Genomic DNA, 22,768 nt, shown 5'->3' on the forward strand with positions numbered 1-22,768 from the left:
AATCTTGCCGGTATCGCTATTTTTAAATTTATTCGATCTCCTTGCTAAGCTCCATATATAATTCATCCTCGAGTCGTTCCATTTTTCTCTTGAAACTTTGAATGTCTAACGACATCGTATAAAGTGTATAAAGTCATCAAGCTTCAGCATTTTTGAATGGTCATCCATGTCGAAAATAAGAAAGAAAGAAAGAAAGACACCTGTCGTGAGCATAGACACACGCTGTCAGGTTATCCAAATATTATATATTTTTCATAAGAATTTCCCAAAAAATCTATCATGTTGGTATGTAATAAAGCATTTGTCATGGAATTATATATGTTAAATAGAAGAGTTTATAGTATAAATATAAGACATACGTCTCACGCATGCATGACCATGTTTTTTAAAGTCACTATTTAACTATACTATAGACAATAATATACGCTTATACCGGTTGCAAACAATGTACCTTTTTACGAGTCACATTACCTTTTCATATTCCTGCACGTGGATAGACACACACGGATATATACTCATGCATAAATACTTGGTGTAAATGTGTAATCCTTTATTATCTATATCCAAGGCACACATGTATATACTCATACATTAATACGCGTAAATACTTCATTATCTAGATCAAGGTTTGCAGTACTAAAGAAATTCTCTTCTATAATTATCGAGAAGTATTTTTAGCATGTACGTTTGTTGTGATACCTTGTATTTACCACATTCTGAAAAACATTCCAATTATCTTATTAAATACATTTCCAAAGTATTTGGAAGATGCAGCACATTTGTAGATAAAATTCACATGTATATATAACAGAAGCACAACACAACAATGAATGATCCACTGTGTCACTTTAACTTTTATACTTTCAAATTCTATTCAGTAGTTATATATTATAGTGCTATAAAGCATTTTACTTAGCAAAAAAAAAAAAGACATTTTCTGTTGGTTATGCTTATTGCTTGCCAATTATAGGATAACACTTAATTAATTGTTGGGAATCGATCCTTGTTTAAACCTATATAAGGAGATGAAGTCGCCCTCTAATTGCAACCATCGATATGATTATTGAGTATCTCAATCACATATTTAAAATTTTTTTAATGACCATAAAAAACACATAAATCAGCTAAAATGCGTAACTAGCTTACAATATGCGCGCTTGCTAAAATTTGAATATCTGTAACGTGGCACATCATACTTTGTATGGATTTCAGGGATGCCCCATGAAATACAACAAACACCACGTTAAAAACAAAAAAGAAAAATGAGTTTTTTTTTTTAATATGGGAATCATAAAAAAACATGCTAAACATGATGCTTGCTTGCATACCTACACAAGTGTACATTTTTAACACTTTTGTTATACCATATATTGTTAATTTAAACCATCTATAATACGTTCAATTAGTCAATGTGGGACTAAAACTCACACACTATTAATTAAATACATTTTTATTTTTATTTATGGAATCCAACCATATGAATGATATCCTTTCGTCTATATCCTCCATTATTCATTTATATCAACAATGTTGTCTAATTAACATCACAAACATGTGTTGTCAAAAGACAATTTCTTTAACAACAAAGACAAAGGATGATTTATACGCCATGATTTGCATGAGACTGAATATTTGTCCGGGTTGCCTAACTTTCATTTAGGAGAATCAATGGATAAGACATATTACTTTCTTGTGCTTATGATGAACAATTTGGCTAATTTCTTCAGTATTGATGTATATTGCGGATACAAGTTGGTTGTTTCGACATCAGGTCCTATGCTTCATTGTATTGATGATTAATGTTATCCAAATCCTTAAACTATGCTTCCGTGAAATTTAGGTTGGTTAGGTCTGTAAACTTATATACGATGTAAAGTATCTAAAGAAGTTATAATCTCATTGTTATTGTATCCTTCCACAACCCTTTTAAGCTTTGCCCGTACTTTGCACCAGTCTAAATAATATTCAGTCAAAATTAGGACCTGAACAGTATGAGACCCGTGCTTTGCACAGGACCACGTACTAGTTCGGATTTAGAACAAATTTTCACTGTAGCCCGATTTTAAATTTTTATTATCAAAATCGACTGTATCTCGTTTTATTTGCTGAAATCGACCCGTTTTCTCGCCACGTCAGCGTCGTGGCGAGAAAGCGGGTCGATTATTTTTTAATCGGCTTCGTAAACTGTCGGGGTTGGCAACCCCGACTATTTAGTCGATCGCCTGCTAACAGCTTAACTAAATGGTCGGGGTTGGGAACCCCGACCAATTCGTAATGGTCCTATTTCGAATTGGCCGGGGTTCCCAATCCCGACCAATTGGCAGAGCCCAGCCAGCGTTGGGTTTTGCCACGGACGAAATGGTCGGGGTTGGGAACCCCGACCAATTCGAAGCTTATTTTTAATTGGTCGGGGCCCCAACCCCGACCATTAAGCAGAGGCCAAGGCCGAGGCAAAAAGTAGTCGGGTTTGGCAAACACGACTACTTATTCTGGGTCCCCTGCCCGTATAAAAGCCACCGCGACCTCATTCCCCCGATCCCAGCTCATTTCTCCGCCTCCCTCTTCTCTCTTCCGTCCGTTCTCCCAAAACCAAAGCTTCAGATCTCAAGTTTGAACTCGTTTCTTCGGTGGAAATTCAAATCAAAAGTTATCTACAACGTTTTTAGGTAATTTCTTCTACTCCTCTCCTCTTTTAACATGTAGAAATGTAGGATTTTTTCCTTAAAAATAATTTGCTAGGGTCTTCTACTCCTCTCCTCTTTTAACATGTAGAAATGTAGGATTTTTTCCTTAAAAATAATTTGCTAGGGTTTTCATTTATAAATGAATTTCGTGGGCTAGAGTTATCGCTGAAATTCGTTTTTATGATGATTATTATTGATGTAATTAACTTTTAGGGCATATATTGTTCAATTGTTCAATTTTAGGGTTTAGGATTTACAATTTGGGAATTAGAGTTTTTGGTTGAAATTATATGAGATTATTTGTATATTAATTTAATTTTTTATATTTAAATGATATAATTTTCTTTTGAATAGGTTGAACAATATGATGTTTATTGCTTGTTCTTATGGTGGGCAAATTAATTATGGGATGAATAATATGCCAATGTACGTCGGAGGGGTAACAACGCCATTAATGATCTCGGAATCATATAGTTACTACGACTTGGTTATGGAATTACACCGAGTTACGGAAATTGACCCACGAGAATACCGACTGAAAATTATATGCAATTGGCCCATAGCTATTGATAGAACATCCGCAGTGGAGATCTCAAACGATTATCATATGAGTATTATGTTTAATTTGGGCAAGTCGCAACAAAAAAGGTAGAATTATTTATTGAAAAGTTGCCACATAATTCGTGCCAAATATTCAAACCTCCAGGAGAATTCTCACGCATGTTAGATATGAGAGTTAATTCCGATGGGTTTCTTTCTTCTTCGAATGAAATGGAGCGGCTTAATTCGGTGGAACGTCAAATGTCATGAATAACGAAGTCTCTTATGGAAATATGGGGCCGTTAAGTGGGGCATCAATCGAAGAGGATGAAAGAAGCAATGACTCGGGAGGTGAAGAACAATATAGTGCACCAGTTGATAGCATACAATTTGTTACCCAAGATGTCGAAGATAATCCGGAATGGCCTGATGAGATCATTTAGAGCTATGCCCGTGCATATATTTTACATATGATCGGTACTATTCTGTTTCCGGATTCCACTAAGGATTCCGTGCACGTGAGATGGTTACCGCTTCTTAGGGACCTATCGGAGTGTGGCGAGTTATCTTGGGGGAGTGCAGTGTTAGCCTATTTGTATAGGGAGATGACAAAATAGCACTCGTACAAAACAAAGAATTGAAGGGCTGCCTCACTTTGCTACAGATATGGTCATGGGAGCGATTGCATTTGGGAACACCTGATTTGAGGGAGGCCCGCGCTCTCGATGGCCATATTCCTTTAGGCTGCAGGTATTATTAAGATGCATGTAACGTTAGTGTTTTATTTCAATATATACTAACCCGTTGTATATAAAATAGATGGAATGTGTCCAGATCCTGGCAAACCTCTCCAAAGGGGATATGCTTTGAGATTGTCGAAATGCACGTGCCTGACCGTGTGCTTCGACAATTTGGACTACGACAACATATTCCAAGGCCTGTGGAGAGAATAGAGAGAGCTTGGATAAAAGGTGCACATCGTGCTAATTGGGAAATAATTCGCCAAAATTACATCAGGAGGTGGGATTTAAGGGAGGAACAGGTAGTGATGGAGAGGGCTGATGCACCTGACCTAGGTGTGTACCTACGGTGGTATTGGGGGATTACTCGCCAGTGGATATTTCAGGAAAACAAAGCCCCGAAGGAGTACATACCATGAGGCCCAGTCGAGAGAGAGTTGGTAAGTGTATAAGAATAATATACAATTATTTTCTAAGTTTTATTTTCTCACCATCCACTTGATACTAATTTTCTTTCGGTTTTTATTTTATAGGTACAAGAGCTCGAAGAGCTTTCCGGAATGGCACATGACGCATTGTGCACGACTACCGAGCAGGCGCCGAGGAACACGTTCCTTCGAATGATAAAAAAGATACGGTCGGCTCTTCAGAGGACGCGTAATGCAAGCAGCGATGGACGGGAGGAGCGACCAATTGAGTACGGTCGGCGACGTCGACGAGGACACACGGGGGCAGGATCAAGCCGTGCACATGATGATGAAGCTGGCGGATCACAGGCCGGATGTTCACAGGCGGATCGAGTCGACGCGGATGTCGTGCGCTCCCAACTTCACACACAACCGAACGAGGAACTTATCCGAGCTCACGTCGAAGGTGATCGAGGAAGGGGGAGAGGAAGAAGAGGGAGAGGGAGAGGGAGAGGGAGAGGGAGGGGAAAGGCCGTTGTTGATATTTGTTAAGTTTCGATGGACTTGATAGGATGTTTGCGTTTGAGTTGCAATTTGGACTTGATATGTTGTTTGTGTTGCGATGGATTTGATATAATGTTAAGTTTGCGAATATGAATTGTACGTATGATATTTGTGTTTGCATTGTGGATTGATAACAGGAGTATGATTACATTTTAGCATGTGTTATTTGTGATTATATTTTGTACTACATGGTCGGGGTTGGGAACCCCGACCAATTCGAAATGGGCTCCGAATTGGTCGGGGTTCCCAACCCCGACCAATTCGTGCACTGGTTAAAACCAGCGGGGCTGGGCTCTGCCAATTGGTCGGGGTTGGGAACCCCGACCAATTCGAAATAGGACCATTACAAATTGGTCCGGGTTCCCAACCCCGACCATTTAGTTAAGCTGTTAACAGGCGATCGACTAAACAGTCGGGGTTGCCAACCCTGACAGTTTACGAAGCCGATTAAAAAATAATCGACTCGTTTTCTCGCCACGACGCTGACGTGACGAGAAAACGGGTCGATTTCAGTAAATTAAACGAGATACAGTCGATTTTGATAATAAAAATTTAAAATCGGGCTACAGTGAAAATTTGTTCTTCGGATTTAAGTTGGCATACTAGTATAATAACGGGGTGTGAAAAAATTCAATATAGAGACCTTGGGTTTATTAATGATTATAAAGGGAGAGCATCTAAAAGTAAGCCAAGCAAAACTTTGGTTATGATACTTGGGCGGAAAAATAATTCAATGTAGACATCTTGGTTTTAATGATGACTTTATAAAGCGAGTGGAGTGGGTCTCAGAGTATACCAGAGAAAATCTTTGGGTTTAGAAATAAAGTCGACATAAAAATACGGACAGCTGGAATCTTGTGTCAGCAATCCGAGTCAGCTCGTCACGTCACCCGCGATCATATAAAATCCCTCCCTTTCCCCATTTCCTAAAAAAGAACTGCGTCTCCTGTACTCTCAAGACGAGCCACCACCTCCCCTCGCGATTTCTAAAAACAGAAAATGTTGGTCAGCGCTTCTCTCTCCTCATCATCCCTCTTTCTCTCTCTCCCCAAATCTAGGGCTACAAAGCTAGGGTTTCTCCAATCGAGCTCTCGTCAGCTTGAGATCGCGAACGTTCCCTCGCTCTTCTATGGATCGTTCATCGCCGATCGCGTAACACGGGGGAAGATCCGAGGGTGAGCTTCGATTCGAGCTCGTAATTTATTGAATTCGCTTTCTTTAGTTGCAATTTGGCTTGTGTCTGGTGATATCTTGAAGGATTTTGTTCTGTGGATGCTGGGTTGGAGTTTAATGTGAAGCGATGAGTCGTTTGATGTTGTTTTTGATTTATTTACAGTAACGCATTACGATTCATTGTCTGGATTGATGTTTTCGTTTGGTTTACTCGCAATTAGGCTTGTCTTTGTTGATATTATGAAGGTTTAGGTCTGCAGTTGCTGATCTGGAGTTTGAACGGAAGGATAGACTCATTTATTGTCATGCTCATGTTTTTTTTTTGATATATATATATTTGTAGTAATATACTAAGATCGTGTCATTTTGTCCTCTATTTCTTGATTCTTTGCCTGGATTGATGTTTTCATTTTCTTTACTCGCAAAATGGTTATATATTGAAGAATTTGATTCTATGGATACTGATCGGAGTTTAAACTCAAGTGATGACTCATTTTCAATTCTATACTTGTGTCTTTTTTATTTATTTATAATAAGTTAGTTCGATCCTTTGTTTTGTTATCTTGTCTTGCTTCTTTCTATCGTCCACTCTTAAAAGTTATTTCTACGGTCTACTTTTATGTTACCCAAATTAGCTTTATTCGTGCACTGGCTTCTGCCTTTGTTGGTATTGGCTTTTGGTTTGTGGCTACTTTTTTGAACAAATTTTCAAAATAAACCCATTTAATTTTTTTTATTAAAAAAATCGACCCACAGCCATTTTATTTCTTAAAACCGACCCATTTCGTGGCCATGTCAGCAGCGTGACCACAAAATGGGTCGGTTTTTTTAATGACGCCTCTAAATAGTCAGGGTTGTCAACCCCGACTATTTAGCTATGTACAAGCTAAAATAGTCGGGGTTACCAAACCCGACTAATTTAGTGTCCTGTCTTATAGGTCGGGGTTGGCAACCCCGACCATTTCGAAAGCAGTATTTCGAAATGGTCAGGGTTCTCAAACCCGACCATATGGCAGAGAGCTCAGCCCAGTCGTCGAATGGAGCTGAAAACAGTCGAGGTTGGAAACCCCGACCATTTAGCAAAGGAGAATTTTTCTACGACAAAATGGTCGGGTTTGGGAACCCTGACCGTTTCTTGTACGTGCACAAAATGGTCGGGGTTCCCAACCCCGACCATTTGACAGACTCTACTTACACCCACTTTCACCTGGAAATGCAAACTTCTGTTGTTACATATCAATCCATAATCAATCCACAATGCAATCACAATCACAATAATACACATACCAATCAATAATCTTAAATAAAAATCCATAATCAATCGGATACAACCATGCAATTCACATACTAATAATCAATACTCAATCGAATACATAAAATTTAGTTTCAAACGCAAACATCCTATCAATACTCAATCAGATACATAATATTCAGTTTTAATCAGATACAACTCCCTTTCCTCTCCCTCTCCCTCTTACCCTCCCCCTCCCCCTCCCCCTCCCCCTAACACGTTCACCTTCGACGTGAGCTCGGATGAGTTCCTCGTCCGGTTGTATGTGAAGTTGGGAGTGTATGACATCCTCATCGACTCGAATCGATTGTGAACATCCGGCTTGGGTCTGCTGTGAGCCGTCAGCTTCATCATGTGCACCGCTTGAGCCTGCCCCCTTGTGTCCTCGGAACCGTCGACGACCGTACTCAATTGGTCGCTCCTCGCGTCCATCACGTCTTACATTACGCGTCCTCTGAAAAAACTAACTGTATGAATCTCTATAGTGGCTTGATTGATACCACTCAGAAACGTATGTGTAATACAATGTATTTGCACTCCCAAATTGCTTGGTCGTAACCGTTTTAACATGTGAACATGACAATTTTTGCAATTCTGGTATGTTACATGTGCATGTGCATTGTGTTCCTCGTAAATTGACGGTGTAATTATGATCATGATTGTCTGTAACCTCCCATTTATCTATAGCAAATCTAACAATCTTAGTCAATCTATCCTGCTTGATACGAGCTCCTATAATCTCTTTATTTTTTGGGGTGAACAATGTCCTCCACTTTGCTCCATCATCTCGCCGCTTGACAAAATACCGATTTAGTCTATAAAATATCCTCGCAACTAATGCCTGTATGAGCATTGTTCAAGCCCCCTTAAGTACACCGTTGAAGCTTTCAGAATAATTAGTTGTTTTCATGCAATAGCGATTACCGTCATCTTTACTTAGTACTCACCGGTCGACGTAATCGCTTCCCAAACTACTCTCAATCCAATCATGTGCAGCTTGAGATGTTGCCTTGATTTGATCTCGTATCCGATCATACACACATGTTTCGGGTGTAACGCTCGCTTGCCAAAGAAGGTTTTGTAGATGTACTTGACCAAAGCTCTTTTTAAAATTAGCTCTAATGTGTCGTAAGCAATAGCGATGATTATGATGAGAGCCAAATCTCCTGTACAATGTTCTTGAAATACCTTTTATTTTATCGGATATAAAAGTAATTTTCCTAGGAGGCAAGACATAAAAATATATAATTGGATGCAAGAAAAAAACCACTCCTAATTTTCACTGTTCTCGACCTCTACAACTGCAAAGGCCAAAGGAAATAAGCCCCCATCTGCATCTACTTCTGTAGCGACAAGCAATACACCCTTATATTTATCGTATAAGTGTGTCCCATCAATACTAAAGATCGACCGACAAAATTTATATCTCTCGATCGAAGGACCAAATACCCAAAATACAGAGGTGAATTTATGAACTCCCGGATTGACCTCGTTGGTTATGAGTTTGTATTCAGATTCATGATTGCTTCTTTTGATCGCATTAAGATATTGAGGCAGTGTCGCGTAAGGCTTCTCCCAATCACCAAATATTTGTCATCGTAATTCTCTTTGCATTCCACGCTTTGATATACGATATTTCAATCCACTTATCATGTGACACTATCAATTATGTCATCGGGCTTTAGTTTAAGCTTTCTTCTTTAATTTTGGCATAATCAACCGAGCTATATAAGAGGCGGAGGCACTACTGTGGTCTCTCTCGAACATTGGATTGTTACATGTGTGAATACCGTAGTATTTTATGATCCTAAAATACCCATTATGTTTTTTTCGGCAAATGCATATAACTTCTAAGGACATGCGTAATCAGATTCATTCCCCTCTGCCCGACCTTGCCTTTGTGTATTCATAAACAAATTGTCTCATGACTTGTGCGATTGTTTTTAATTTGCTTGAATTTGACCAATTTTTTGATTGAGTAATCATGAATAACATCAACCAATTGGTCTTTAGTCTCAAATAATTCACCAACTCTGAAAGGGACCTCATCATCTCCTCTATTGGATGAACTTTCGCCAATGCGCATATCATGTACTGTGGAAGAACGAACCCACTCATCATCCTCAAACTCGTCGGGGGTGGTTCTTCGTACTTAACATATTCATTATTAACATAAGCTTTATTTGGCCAATCCGGATTCTCTTCATCATCTTCACACACAAATTGCATGCTGTCAATTAGTGTACTATCTTCATCTTCACCATCAGAGGCGTCACTTCTTTCATCCTCTTCATATGAAGGTGGACCACTGTGATATTAAAATTGAGTCTGCTGTATTTCGCTCGAAGAAGAAAGAAAGCCTTCGGACTCAACTCCCAAATCTATCATGCGTGAGAATTCTCCTGGAGGGTTGAATATTTGGCTCGTACTATGTGTCACCGTTTCAATAAAAAATTCTACCGTTGGTTGTAACTTGCTCAAATTAAAAAAAATACTCATCGAATGATCGTTTGAGATCTCAACTGCGGACGTTCTATCACAAGTTATCGGCCAATTGCATATTATTTATAGTCGATACTCTCGTGGGTCAATTGTCGTAACTCGATGCAATTCATTAACTAAGTCAAGGTAACTATATGATTCCGATATCATTAATGGGATTGTCACCCCTCCGACGTACATTGACATATTATTCATTCCATAATTAATCGTTCCATCATAAGAGCAAGTAATAAAAATCATATTGTTCAACCTATGTAAAACAAAATTATATCATTTAAATGTAAAAAATTTAAAATATATTATCAATTACAACTCTAAACCCCAATTACAACCCTAAACCCCAATTACAACCGTAAACCCCCAAATCCTAAACCCTAAAATTGATCCCTAAATCCTAAACCCTAAAAATGAGTACTCTTATGTCCCAAATGTTTAATTTCAACTACAACAAGAATAAATTTTCTAAATAAATGATACGAGTTGCCGTGCGAGCACTTTTGATCGCGGAATTATCAAAGGTGGGTCGAGGAGAAAATAATAAGAATCACAAGAACAATTCAGTTGTGACGAAGGAAAATATCTTCTCTAGATTATGAGAATAAAAATAGTTTTACAATCTCTCACAATCTCACTAGAATTGAAGAACAATCTCTCCCAATTCTCCCATACAATCTAATCTCCTCTGATTGTTTTAAAACCCTAAAACAATCCCTTTTATATGTGGAACAACGTGAATGACAAAGTAGTAAATAACCAAGCCCAAATCCTACAGGAATTCGTGCAAACAGAATCCCAAACACACCAGGAAACCATCGATGAGTCGACTCGTGACTGTAATGAGTCGACTCACCCGAAAGCTGAACAAACCCCAAAATCAGTTATGAGTTGACTCGTAACTGAGATGAGTCGACTCATGACATATGGGTCGACTCGTAAACTGATGAGTCGACTGGTCAGAAATTTTTGACAAAACGACTGGATTTCGTGAGTCGACTCATGACAGTCATGAGTCGACTCAACCTGATGAGTCGACTCATGTACATGTATGAGTCGACTCACGAGCTAAAAACTGGATTCTTCGAATCTGTTGCTCGTCGTCTCGTTCCACGCTTCTACCTGCGTTCCACTGTGTTGTTTCACACCTCTATTCTCATGCTATCATGAGAACCATCTATCCTCAAGCTTCCATGAGGATCGTTAAGTTTCAAAGAGAAGATACACCCGTATCATAGGTCCTCCTTTTAGAAACTTAAAGTCTCGTTCAAGTTAGAACTTCAGCTGAGGAAACTCGCGAGCTCCTCATTCCCTGTTGAACCACTTAGCCTTGCAGGAACCTGACCTTGACGTCCAATGAGAAACGACTCCTTCGTTCCCCGCCTCGTCGTGGTTGTCTTCCGCTCTAATATGCAATCTTTCTTCAGCGGCTCCTCTCTATCAAACCACAAGTCCTCAACATGCGGCAAGATCACATTGTCGTCACCTTCATCATCCAGCAATGGAGGCTCAAACAACTTCAAATACTCGGCATTGATCACCGAATACATGCCTAAGTAAGGCGGCAAATCTAGTCGAAAAGCGTTGTCGCCAATCTGATCAAGAATCCGAAACGGACCATAACGAATAGACTTCAACTTCTTTCCTTCTCCTTTTAGCCTCTCCTTACCCAATTTCAGCCAAAGTTACAAGGAACCCGATGCTGATCATGCTTCGTCTTGTACTTGGTTTGTGATTTCTTCAATTGAGCTTCAACCGTGGCATGAATATGTGCAATCTTCTCTAGAAATCGCTGAGCACGTTGTCTCTCATTCCCCTCATTGCCGTCCGCCGTGGCTTCACATGAAAACACAAGATCGAACGGGCTCGGTGGTAAAAATCCGTAGCAAGTCTCAAACGGTGATTTTTCAGAAGATCCATGAATCGTCCGATTAAAAGCAAACTGTAAATATGGTAAGCTCTCATCCCAAGTCTTAGGATGCCTGGAATTGTACCCCCGTAACATGTGCACCATAGTTTGGTTGACTATCTCTGTTTGCCCGTCTGTTTGTGGATGAAAGGTCGTGCTCTTCTTCAATTTAGTGTCCATCAAACTTCACAAAGAATCCCAAAAATGCCCGAGAAACCGCCTGTCCCGATCCGAAATAATCGAACTCGGCAACCCAAAATGCTTCCACACATGCTCAAAGAACAACTGTGCTGCACCCGCTCCCGTCACGGTCTTCTTACAAGGAATCAAAATCACCATCTTACTGAACCGGTCCACCACAACGTACAAATAGTCATGCCCTTGGTAGTCGGCAATCCTCCTAGAAAATCCATAGAATTGCTCTCCTACGGTCTAGAAGGAACCGGTAGTGGTAGGTATAATCCCCTTTTCCTGTTAGAAGGCTTCAAAATACAACATAACTTACACCCTCCAACATACTTGGTCACATCATCAAGCATCCGTGGCCAAAATACATGTCGTCATAGATTGAGAAGCGTCTTCTGAATCCCAAAATGTCTTTGCACACGCGATGTATGTGCCTCCCGAATCCACTATAACCTATCACCATCCTCCGGAATGCATAGTGATGTCCCACGATACAACAAGTCATCCTCTCCAAGTGCATACTCTCCTTTTTGACCAGTCTTTGCCTGCTCGAACACACCACCAAAATCTCTACTGGATGCGTACAGCTGTACATACTCCAACGGAACCAAGGGCTGAATGCGTGTCGCCACCAATAAAACCCTTACCGGCGGACGAGATAACATATCGGCCAACTTGTTCGTCGCCCCCTTCTTGTACCTGATAATGATGTTGAAAGCCATCAAATAAGACATCCACTTCATGTGTTGTGCCTGCTGTAGCTTCGTCTGGGCATGTAAAAACTCCAACGGCTTGTGATCTGAGTGCACAACCACCTCCTTCCCCAACAAGTACACCCTCCAATGCTTAATTGCTTGATACAATGCATAAAACTCCTTGTCGTAGGTCGGGTAGTTCGCAATGGCACCCGAAAATATCTCAGTGATATTCCACTGGCTTCCCATCCTGAATCAACACTGCGCCCATCGCATAACTAGACGCGTCGGTCTCCATCTCGAAAGTCCGCTACAAATTCGGCAACGCCAACACCGGTGCCTCCGAGATCTTCCTCCGAGATCTTCCTCTTAAGCAACTGAAAAGCCTCATCATGTGCCCTTCCCCACTCGAACTGAACCTTAGCATTTGTGAGGCCATGTAACGGTGCCGCATAAGTCGAAAAATATCGAATGAACTTGCGTAAATACTGACAAGCCCCCATGAAACTTCTCACCTCAATCATTGTCTTCGGTGTCGGCCACTTCGTGATCATCGTCACCTTACTCGGATCTATCCTCCTCTGGCCTTTCCCCACGATAAAGCCGAGATACACCAACTCGTCCTTCCCAAACTCGCACTTCTTCCCGTTAATCTTCAGCTGTCCGTCCCGCAACACTCTAAATACCTTCTTCACATGAACAAGATGCTCCTCCCAGGTCCTGCTGTACACCAAAATATCATCAAGGTACACAATCACAAAATCCTTTATGAAAGGTCGCAACAAATCATTCATGAGCCTCATAAAAGTCGCCGGAGTATTGCAAAACCCAAACGGCATCACCAACCACTCGAACAGTCCCTGTTTAGTCTTGAACGTCATCTTCCAAGTGTCTTCCTTCCGTATCCTCACCTGATGATAGCCAGACTTCAGATCCAATTTCGTGAAGAACCTTGCTCCCTCTAACTGGTCCATAAGATCATCGATCCGTGGTAGTGGGTAACGATTCTTGATCGTTATCTTGTTAAGCGTCCGGTAATCCACGCACATGCGCCAACCTCCATCCTTTTTGGACACGAATAACATCGGCGACCCGCAAGGTGAACAACTCGGCACTATCACTCCCGTCTCCAAGAGCTCCTGAACCTGCTTCTTGATCTCTTCGGACTCCTGTACTGATGTGCAGTATAGGCCTATGTTTGGCAAGGAATTCTCGCCGGTCAACATAATCTCATGCTCTACACCTCGACGTGGTGGTAGCCCCGTGATCTCCGAAAACAAGCCCACATACTTGGCCTTCAGACTATCAAGATCTCCCTCCTGCAGTTTACTCAAAGTGGCCAAACATATCCTACTCAGCTGCTCTTCATAAGATTGAATAAACAACAAAACGAATTTCCTGCCCGCATTCACCAACCTCTTAGCCTGAGTCACCGTCACCAAGCTCGTCTCCTGCGGAAAAGATGCCGAACGAAGAATGACTTGCCCGTCATCCTTGGTAAACGTATACTTTTGGGCCCGCCGATCATATATCGCGTGTCTATCCCACAAGTAAGGATTGCCCAAAATAACTTGGCAAACATCCAACGGAACCACGTCACATGTGACCTCGTCAATATACGACTCATGGAGTGCAAATCTAAACGTACACTGGTTCACCACACTCAATCCCGCCTCCTTCTGAATCCACCCTAATGGATAGGGCTTCTGATGTTTCACCGTTTTTAATCCTAGCTTCTGTACTAATGCCTCAGATATCAGATTCTTCTGGCTTCCTGTATCTACAATAGCATCCACCAAACTGGTCTTGACCTGCAACTTTAGAACAAAGAGCTGCTCCCTCGGGTCGTCGTCTTCTTTAGTGGCCTGCTTCCCTGTCATAAGGTTGAGGCTGCTATTGGGTTCAATCATCCCGGGAACCTCCTTTGGACCTTGTGCTATCACGTACGCCTTCTTTTCCTCCTTCTTCAACCCTTTCGGCTTCAGATGAGGATACTTATCCCAACAACGATCAACTACGTGTCCTGTCTGCTTGCAGTGATTACATGTCAATCCTGCCTTCCCCGAGTCACCATTCTTCTTCTCATCCTTAGGTTGAGAGCCACCCGACTTGCTCCCCGCTGGTTTGGAGTCTCCCTTCGTCTCGTTGCCCTTCTTCTGCCTGCCCTCAATAGCGATGGCCTTCACGCTCGCCTCGGCGATCGTCTCCACCGAAAATAGCTTCATCTCCTTCCGGATGTAATCATTCAGACCCGTCATGTACTTCATGAAGATGGAGTACTCGTCCGTTGCGATGTTTAGGACCATCGCTTGTTATTGGAACTCCGTCGTGTACTCTTGAACAGTTTGATTGAACCTTTGGCGCAGGCCGTACCACTTATACCAACGCTCCTCAAGGAACCCCATCGGATAGAACTGCTTCCTAAGTAGCTCATTAAACTTGTTCCACGACGCCACCTTCTTTTCCTGTTTGCAATAGGATTTCCACCACGTCAACGCGTGCCCTGAAAGCTTCAATGTCGCGAACACTATATTTTTCTTGGATGAATATCCGTAGAGAGTAAAATACATCTTCATACGCTCGATCCAATCATCGAGCTTCTCCACATTGATACTCCCATCATAAACAAGAATCTCAACCTTGAATCAATCTTCAAATTCTTGTAATTATTCTTACCCTCTTAATGTCCAGCAGTCTTAACAATTTCGGCCTCCCCGTCTGAATCAGAGTTCTCGCTCTCTTCATCGGATTCGATGAGTTTCTTCTTACCATTCGAAAAAGATTCCTCCTTTTTGTCCCCATTGTTAATGAGACCTACGAGCTGACTGAGTGTCGAACCGATCGTCTCGATCTGCTTTTCCATTGCATCAAGTCTTGCTGAATGATCCCCTTCAGTCATCTTCTCCTTCCTTAATTTCTGGACTTCTTCTAATGAAATAAGGATCTCGCCAAACTTCTTGTATTGGGATCGAGTAAGGACCATACACAGGATGCCCCTTCACCGGATCTGAAGTTCTGATACCAACTTGATACGAGTTGCCGTGCGACCACCTTTGTTCGCGGAATTATCAAAGGTGGGTCGAGGAGAAAATAATAAGAATCACAAGAACAATTCAGTTGTGACGAAGGAAAATACCTTCTCTAGATTATGAGAATAAAAATAGTTTTACAATCTCTCACAATCTCATTAGAATTGAAGAACAATCTCTCCCAATTCTCCCATACAATCTAATCTCCTCTGATTGTTTTAAAACCCTAAAATAATCCCTTTTATATGTGGAACAACGTGGATGACAAAGTGGTAAATAATCAAGCCCAAATCCCACAGGAATTCGTGCAAACAGAATCCCAAACGCACCAGGAAACCATCGATGAGTCAACTCGTGACTGTAATGAGTCGACTCACCCGAAAGCTGAACAAACCCCAAAATCAGTTATGAGTCGACTCGTAACTGAGATGAGTCGACTCATGACATATGGGTCGACTCGTAAACTGATGAGTCGACTGGTCAGAAACTTTTAACAAAACGGCTGAGTTTCGTGTGTCGACTCATGACAGTCATGAGCCGACTCAACCTGATGAGTCGACTCATGTACATGTATGAGTCGACTCACGAGCTGAAAACTGGATTCTTCGAATCTGCTGCTCGTCGTCTCGTTCCACGTTTCCACCTGCGTTCCACTGTGTTGTTTCACACCTCTATTCTCATGCTATTATGAGAATCATCTATCCTCAAGCTCCCATGAGGATTGCTAAGTTCCGAAGAGAAGATACACCCGTATCAATAAACCACTACAAATAGAGTTCAAACACTATAAATTCGTTTTGGAGAAAAAACCCTAGATTTCTACGTGTTAAAAGAGGAGAGAAGGAAGAGAGTACCTGTTAGATCTTTCAAGATGAAATTCCGCACAAAAATGGTGTTGAAATGCGAGATGAACGAGCTGAGAACGTGGAATATTAGCTGGGAACGACCTGGGGGGTTTATATAAGTGGCGGGACCCAGAACAAAATAGTCGGGTTTGCTAAACCCGACTATTTTCCTTAGCCAATTTTGACTCGTCGGTTGGGTTGGGTGAATAGTCTTTGCCATATGATCGGGTTTGGGAACCCCGATCATTTCGAAATACGGCTTTCGAAATGATCAGGGTTGCCAACCCCGACCTATTAGACATGGTCCTAAATTAGTCGGGGTTGACAACCCCGACTATTTTGGCAACCCCGACCTATTATACAGGGCCCTAAATTAGAACCACGACTATTTAGAGGTGTCATTAAAAAAAACCGACCCATTTCGTGGCCACGCTGCTGACGTGGCCACGAAATGGATCGGTTTTGAGAAATAAAATGGGAGTGGGTCGATTTTTTTAATAAAAAAATTAAATGGGTTTATTTTGAAAATTTGTTCCTACTTTTTTAGTTAGATTATGTGACACAAGATGGAGTTGGCAAGAGAATATTCCTTAACTTTACTTTACTTCTTGAAGTTAGTTTCATCTGTTTAATTTTGAAGGAATCTTGTTCTTTGATGCTGATTGTTGGAGTAAGAAACAATGCGACAGTTGACGACTTTACTTTATAGGATGAAATTTGCTAGCTAATTGGCTGTTGTTAGTTAGTAATCAGCTTATTTCCCTTTTGAGATGAGATCATAGCCCTTATTTTTTGAATTCTTACTGGTTCCGCTTTCTTTGGTTCCTTATTTGCAGTTAGGTTTGCTTTTTTGTTTAAAGGAGTATTGTTCTGTAGGTGCATTTTGCTTTACAAGTTTGGAGATAGAATTGATTAGTTGATCTCCTTTCTCATATTTTGAGTAAATTAGGGTTTAGTATTTGCCCATGTTTTGAATTTTTTTCCAGATAGTATGAACTATTAGTTAATCGAATTAGGGTGTATTTCGGTTCTTTACTTGTAACCAGTTGATAGTTGAATTGTTGTCAAAGAATACTTGCTGGATAGTATGACCTAGTTAACTGCTAGATAGTATGCTTTGATGGGTCTTTTTTATTTTTGTTTTGGATACTATGATCAGGTGAATCTTAAAAATGTGGATGTATAATGCTAGTTGACAGTATGATCTTGTGGGAACTCAATTCATAGAACATGAGTTTTTGAATGAATTGGATATCATTTTTCAGTATTTTTCTTATTTTGTTTATTTCAACGGATATTCTGCCTTTTGTTTTCTTGGCTCTTTGGTAGCTATTATAATTTTTATGAAGAGTTGAATTGGGAGAATTTAGTGAGGAAACTTCATATGTTTTATGATCAATCTAATATTGTCTTTTGAGTTTAAATATTTTTTACTTTTATGATACCACTAGCTATACATAGTATCTTATAGTGCAACGTAAACAGTCTTCCCATTTGGTGCTACCAACCTTTTCAGTATATCTCATTGAATTTGCAGTGAGTATGCAGTTCATCGACATACTAAAATCTAGTAGTACATCAGCTGTAAGAACTTACGAGTAGGTTTATGTAAGTCTATTTCCAATGTCACATGATGCATATATAATTCACCACTTTCCATACCTGTTTCTTTCTTATCATGAGTTATTACAGGAACTTTAGCATTTCTGTAAAATTTGTCATATATGTTATGCCTTTTACATGCTGAAGGATTTTTCTTTTAATACAGTTGTTGCTATATAGTTTAACTATTTCAATGATATTTGTTAACTATCTGTTTGTTCTATGCCATAGGAGTGGTCCTCAATCTTCTATCAATTCAGCAGATACACTGGGGTCTTCATCCACAGTATGTTATCATTTTTTTTTCCTTCAGATGTAACATATCTCTGGATGCAATGTCCCATGAATGTGTCCATATTTCTGAATTATAGCTCAATAAGGAGTCAAATTTTGCACTCTAGCTTTTAAAGTTTGACTACAGATCACTTGAGTAAACAACTGCTGAACTGAACTTCAATTATCTTAAACATAGACAAAATATTCAAACACAATTCCTGTGAAATATGTTACCAAATAATGAGTTAACTTTCAAAGGCTAACACTGACCAATATTAGTAAATATTAGTTAATCATACAAATTGGTAATTACTAGATTTATTAATATTTACATGGAGGGTTGAGAGGGGACATGTTTCACTCTCTTTTCAGATTATCCTTCTTCCCAAAAGTGTCCTACTCAGTTAAGAGATAATTTGAGCATTGGAATTAAATGAAATTTGTTAATATAACTTAAAAAAAGGGGATACTTGTTAGAACTCATTCCATATCCAACTCCAATTGATTAACTGTCTAAAACTTTATTTCAAGTTCAGTTCTCATTGACTACATCTCCAAATATATATCTCCTAACTATCCTTGTTCTAGTTGAGCCCCATTGGCTAAACCCCAAGCATTTCTTTTATTTTTTTACTACTCATCTTAATTTTTCGGGAATTTCGATTGTGTTTACCGTATTCCTTGTGTCTAGGCAGAATAACACGTATAAGGAGTCTTACTTTAATTAATTGAGCCACCTTGAATGTCGGAAGGTTTCCTTGCATGTCTTAAACATGAAGTGAGTTATACGGGGAGAAAAGGAAAATGATGGAATATTGTAAACTGTTTCCAACTTGTATGAACCCACTCTAGTTGATCAATTAGATTTCTTGTTAAGACGGGTTCAGGGATCGACTATGGGAGCTGTAAAATAAAAGTTTTGATTTGAAATTTCTTTCATTTCATGAAACTTCCTTGGATGCAAAGATGCATCATCTATAGCTATAAGAAAATGTTTTTTCCCCTATAAATGGTTATGCGAATTGATTTCTTCTCACTTGACACATATTTTTCTTGTAGACATCTCCTCAGGATGAAGATTCAGTTCCAATGCCTATAGTTTTGATTGACCAGGATTCAGATCCTAGTGCAACAATTGTGCAACTTAGTTTTGGTGATCGTCTTGGGGCTCTAATTGACACGGTTTGACTCTCTTCCTCTCACGCATATGCCTTGTACATCTTTATTGTGTATTTTATTTTCTTTTGTTCATAAACTATGATTTCATGTTGTAATCTTTCTATGCTTTTTTGGGTGATGATGCACATACTTTATAAACAAAAAAACATGTCGGTTTATAGGTTGAAATTATTTGTTTGCTTTCTCTTATTCCATTATGCTTGTAATCATCTTTTTGCTTGTAGTCATCTCTTTCCTTTTTGTCCAGATGAAGGCTCTTAAAGATCTGGGACTTGATGTGACTAAAGGGACTGTAAGCACTGGTGCCTCCATCATAGAAACAAAGATATCTATTACAAGAATGTGAGTAATTTTCCCTTTTGTTTCTGTTTTTTTCCTATGTGAATTTCAAGACTAGTTTGTTTCATGGCAGACTAGAGCTTGTCCATACTTTCTAGAGCTGCTACTGTACCTGTAGTGGGAATACTTTAGATATAAGTCTCTTGTTCCGTAACCCTTAGCAATATATCAACTCCTGTTTAATGGATTATTGTTACTCATTTTCATATAGTATAGTGAAAAAAGGACATTACTCATGGTTTCTTGTATGGCATATTACTTAATGAGGTTGATCAATCTTATACAGAAGCCAACCTTTATATCCTGGTGTGTTCCTTCTTTTTTTAACCCAGAGCTTCCTTGACAGAGAGCTATACTTCTTGAATCAAATGTGAGGGCTTCTAATTTTTTTCCATACTGATTAATCAGTAAACATGTTTTCTATTCCGAGGCGCGTTCGGTATATTTGCCATGCAAAACAAACTTTTATTGTCCATAAATGACATCAGTAACATCCAAACCTGATTAGGCAGTCTGTTGGTTGGCATACTGTCTTAGCTACTGTTATTTATCATTTGTACTTGTTATGTCGTGAGCACACTTGAACCTGTCAGTGTTGGATTCATGTGATGAAGCTTATTTTATGTTTGTACTGGAAAAGAAAAGAAGCCTGTTTTACAGGATATGATTAATGGGTCTACTACCAATTAGTTCTCGCAACTTGCATTAAGGAATTAGGTATCAACTACGGTTTACATAGTAGAGGAAGTCTATTAGTTTGAATTTTCCGCAAAACACAATTTTGCAATAATTTCCTAGTAGCATTTGGATAGGTATGTATTGTAGCTGATTAATTCCTCATGCATTTTCATGAAGTTTCACTTTGCAGTGTGTTTAACCGAAGATTTCTCTTTATGTTAGAAGGTTACAAATTTCTTTCATACTTGACATCTTGAGGATAATTGATTGTGACCATTTGGTATGGATGTCCACGTGTTCAGGGGGCGCAAAGTTGAGAATCCTGACATGTTAGAGAGAATCCGGCTTACTATAATCAACAACCTTCTGAAATACCATCCTGTATGACATGATCTTGGTTCTTTGTTTTCTCTTGGTTCTTTTTGTTTTCAATTATCCTTTGCTTTAGTGCTTCAGTTTCCTAAAATGCCGTGTGTTTTCCTCAGGAATGTAGTGAGAAATTGGCGATGGGAGAAGCTTTTGGAATAAAACCTCCTGAAAAGAAGGTAACGTGATGTGCTTTTCTGTTATTTTTGCTAAGTTATATTGATAGAATAAAGATACAACAAACTGTTGCATTTCTAAATTTGGTTATACGGGATTATTTCAGTTATTGTTAGTAGTTTATATGAAGTTCTAAGTCACCTAAATAGGAGTTTCTCTATTTGAAAAATACTTTTGAATATCTGAATTCAGGACTCTGGAGTAAAGATTTCTTAATTTTGATTCTGTTCTACCTGACATAATGACAGATTATTAGAAATATAACTAGTAAAATTTAACATCTCTGCGTTCATTGTCCTTTGTACTTTTGCATAGTCGATAAGTTATCAAAGGGAAACTCTTGCACAGTTTATGAAATAGTGTTTTGTAATTGGATTGTGTTTCAATGTAAGGACAACCACACACATCAGAGCCACTCGTCTCTTTGAGGAATTCTGAAAAGAGAGAGGGCCACTGGATTAGTGCTCCCATATAGCACTTCTTTGAGAGGGAGAAAGAAAGGAAGGGAACAGAGATGACGGAAACATGATTAGAAAGACAAATTAGTACTTCAGTATGCAATTTAGTTGTTGGAATAGGTTTAAACTGCCTTTTTATAATTGTAATACTAATTGATGATACTATGTAGAACATAAAAAATACACAAAATACTGAAGCATCCAGAATCCGGATGTTCAACAACAGAATAGGCCGCAAGTAAACATATTGCCATGTACAAATCTACATTACACCTGAATATTTTTATCTTCTAAGCTAGCCTTATATTCTACAATGCCTTCCTGGGATCCTAAAAATAATACGAGTAAGATACCATTTGACAGTATCACATGAGCCACTGTACGAAAATTTAAATGTATATAGTGAACTCGACAACTATTTGGTCATCTTGCTGGCAAAACAGCTGCTTCAAATTTGTTCTTAACATTGTTTGGATCAGTATATTCTCTTAGCCTTGTGTGTAGTAATTCCTCTTGAAAATATGCACTACACTGTCGCACACGCACACAAAAATGAAAATATTGTATGGACAATGGATTAATATATCACATGCCAATTTCTGCAGTAATATTGTGATACAATGATACAACTGCATTGCAAGTTTGAACTTCACGGTGCTTTTGCGACCTCTTTCAAAGAGTAACCTTAACATTTCATTCATACTTGACAGCTTGATGTTGACATTGCAACGCATATAGAGGTTATAGAGGATGGGCCAAAAAGAAGGTTAATGTTTTCCCTATTTCATTAATCTTTTAGCAGTATGTTTGTCATTGAGCACCATCAAAATTATGATTTAACTTTGCTGCATACCTTATAGAAGTTCCTTTGTAAAACTGAAAATTCAAAAGCTCTTTTGATGTGCAAGTGAATTTATGAAGCATATGTTTAATTAAATGGAAACTATATTTTTTTTTCATGCTATCAGGTGTTATTTTTTGGGGCTGGTTGCAGATTGATCCCTCGTACTATCGCCCAATTGCTGATATTTTGTTGGAAAAAACCCGGTTATGTAACTCCGTATGTTGTATTACGTAAACTAGCATGCCTTAAAACGTAACCTTATCAAATAACTCAGACACATCATTTATAAC

General features: G+C 39.4%; 1 protein-coding gene across 1 annotated transcript in view; it reads left to right on the forward strand.

Moving 5' to 3' along the window:
• The window catches only part of LOC109830407 (ACT domain-containing protein ACR12), a 29,566-nt gene continuing 12,672 nt past the window's right edge, over nt 5,875-22,768 (forward strand). The window contains exons 1-7 of the mRNA XM_020397665.1: nt 5,875-6,110; nt 18,393-18,447; nt 19,497-19,619; nt 19,864-19,958; nt 20,936-21,014; nt 21,119-21,178; nt 22,345-22,400. Coding sequence (XP_020253254.1) covers nt 5,935-6,110; nt 18,393-18,447; nt 19,497-19,619; nt 19,864-19,958; nt 20,936-21,014; nt 21,119-21,178; nt 22,345-22,400 — 644 coding nt within the window. The 5' untranslated portion in view covers nt 5,875-5,934. The remainder of the gene's footprint in view (nt 6,111-18,392; nt 18,448-19,496; nt 19,620-19,863; nt 19,959-20,935; nt 21,015-21,118; nt 21,179-22,344; nt 22,401-22,768) is intronic.

Source organism: Asparagus officinalis, chromosome 2, assembly GCF_001876935.1.
Source record: "Asparagus officinalis chromosome 2, Aspof.V1, whole genome shotgun sequence".
Taxonomy (NCBI): Eukaryota; Viridiplantae; Streptophyta; class Magnoliopsida; order Asparagales; family Asparagaceae; genus Asparagus; species Asparagus officinalis.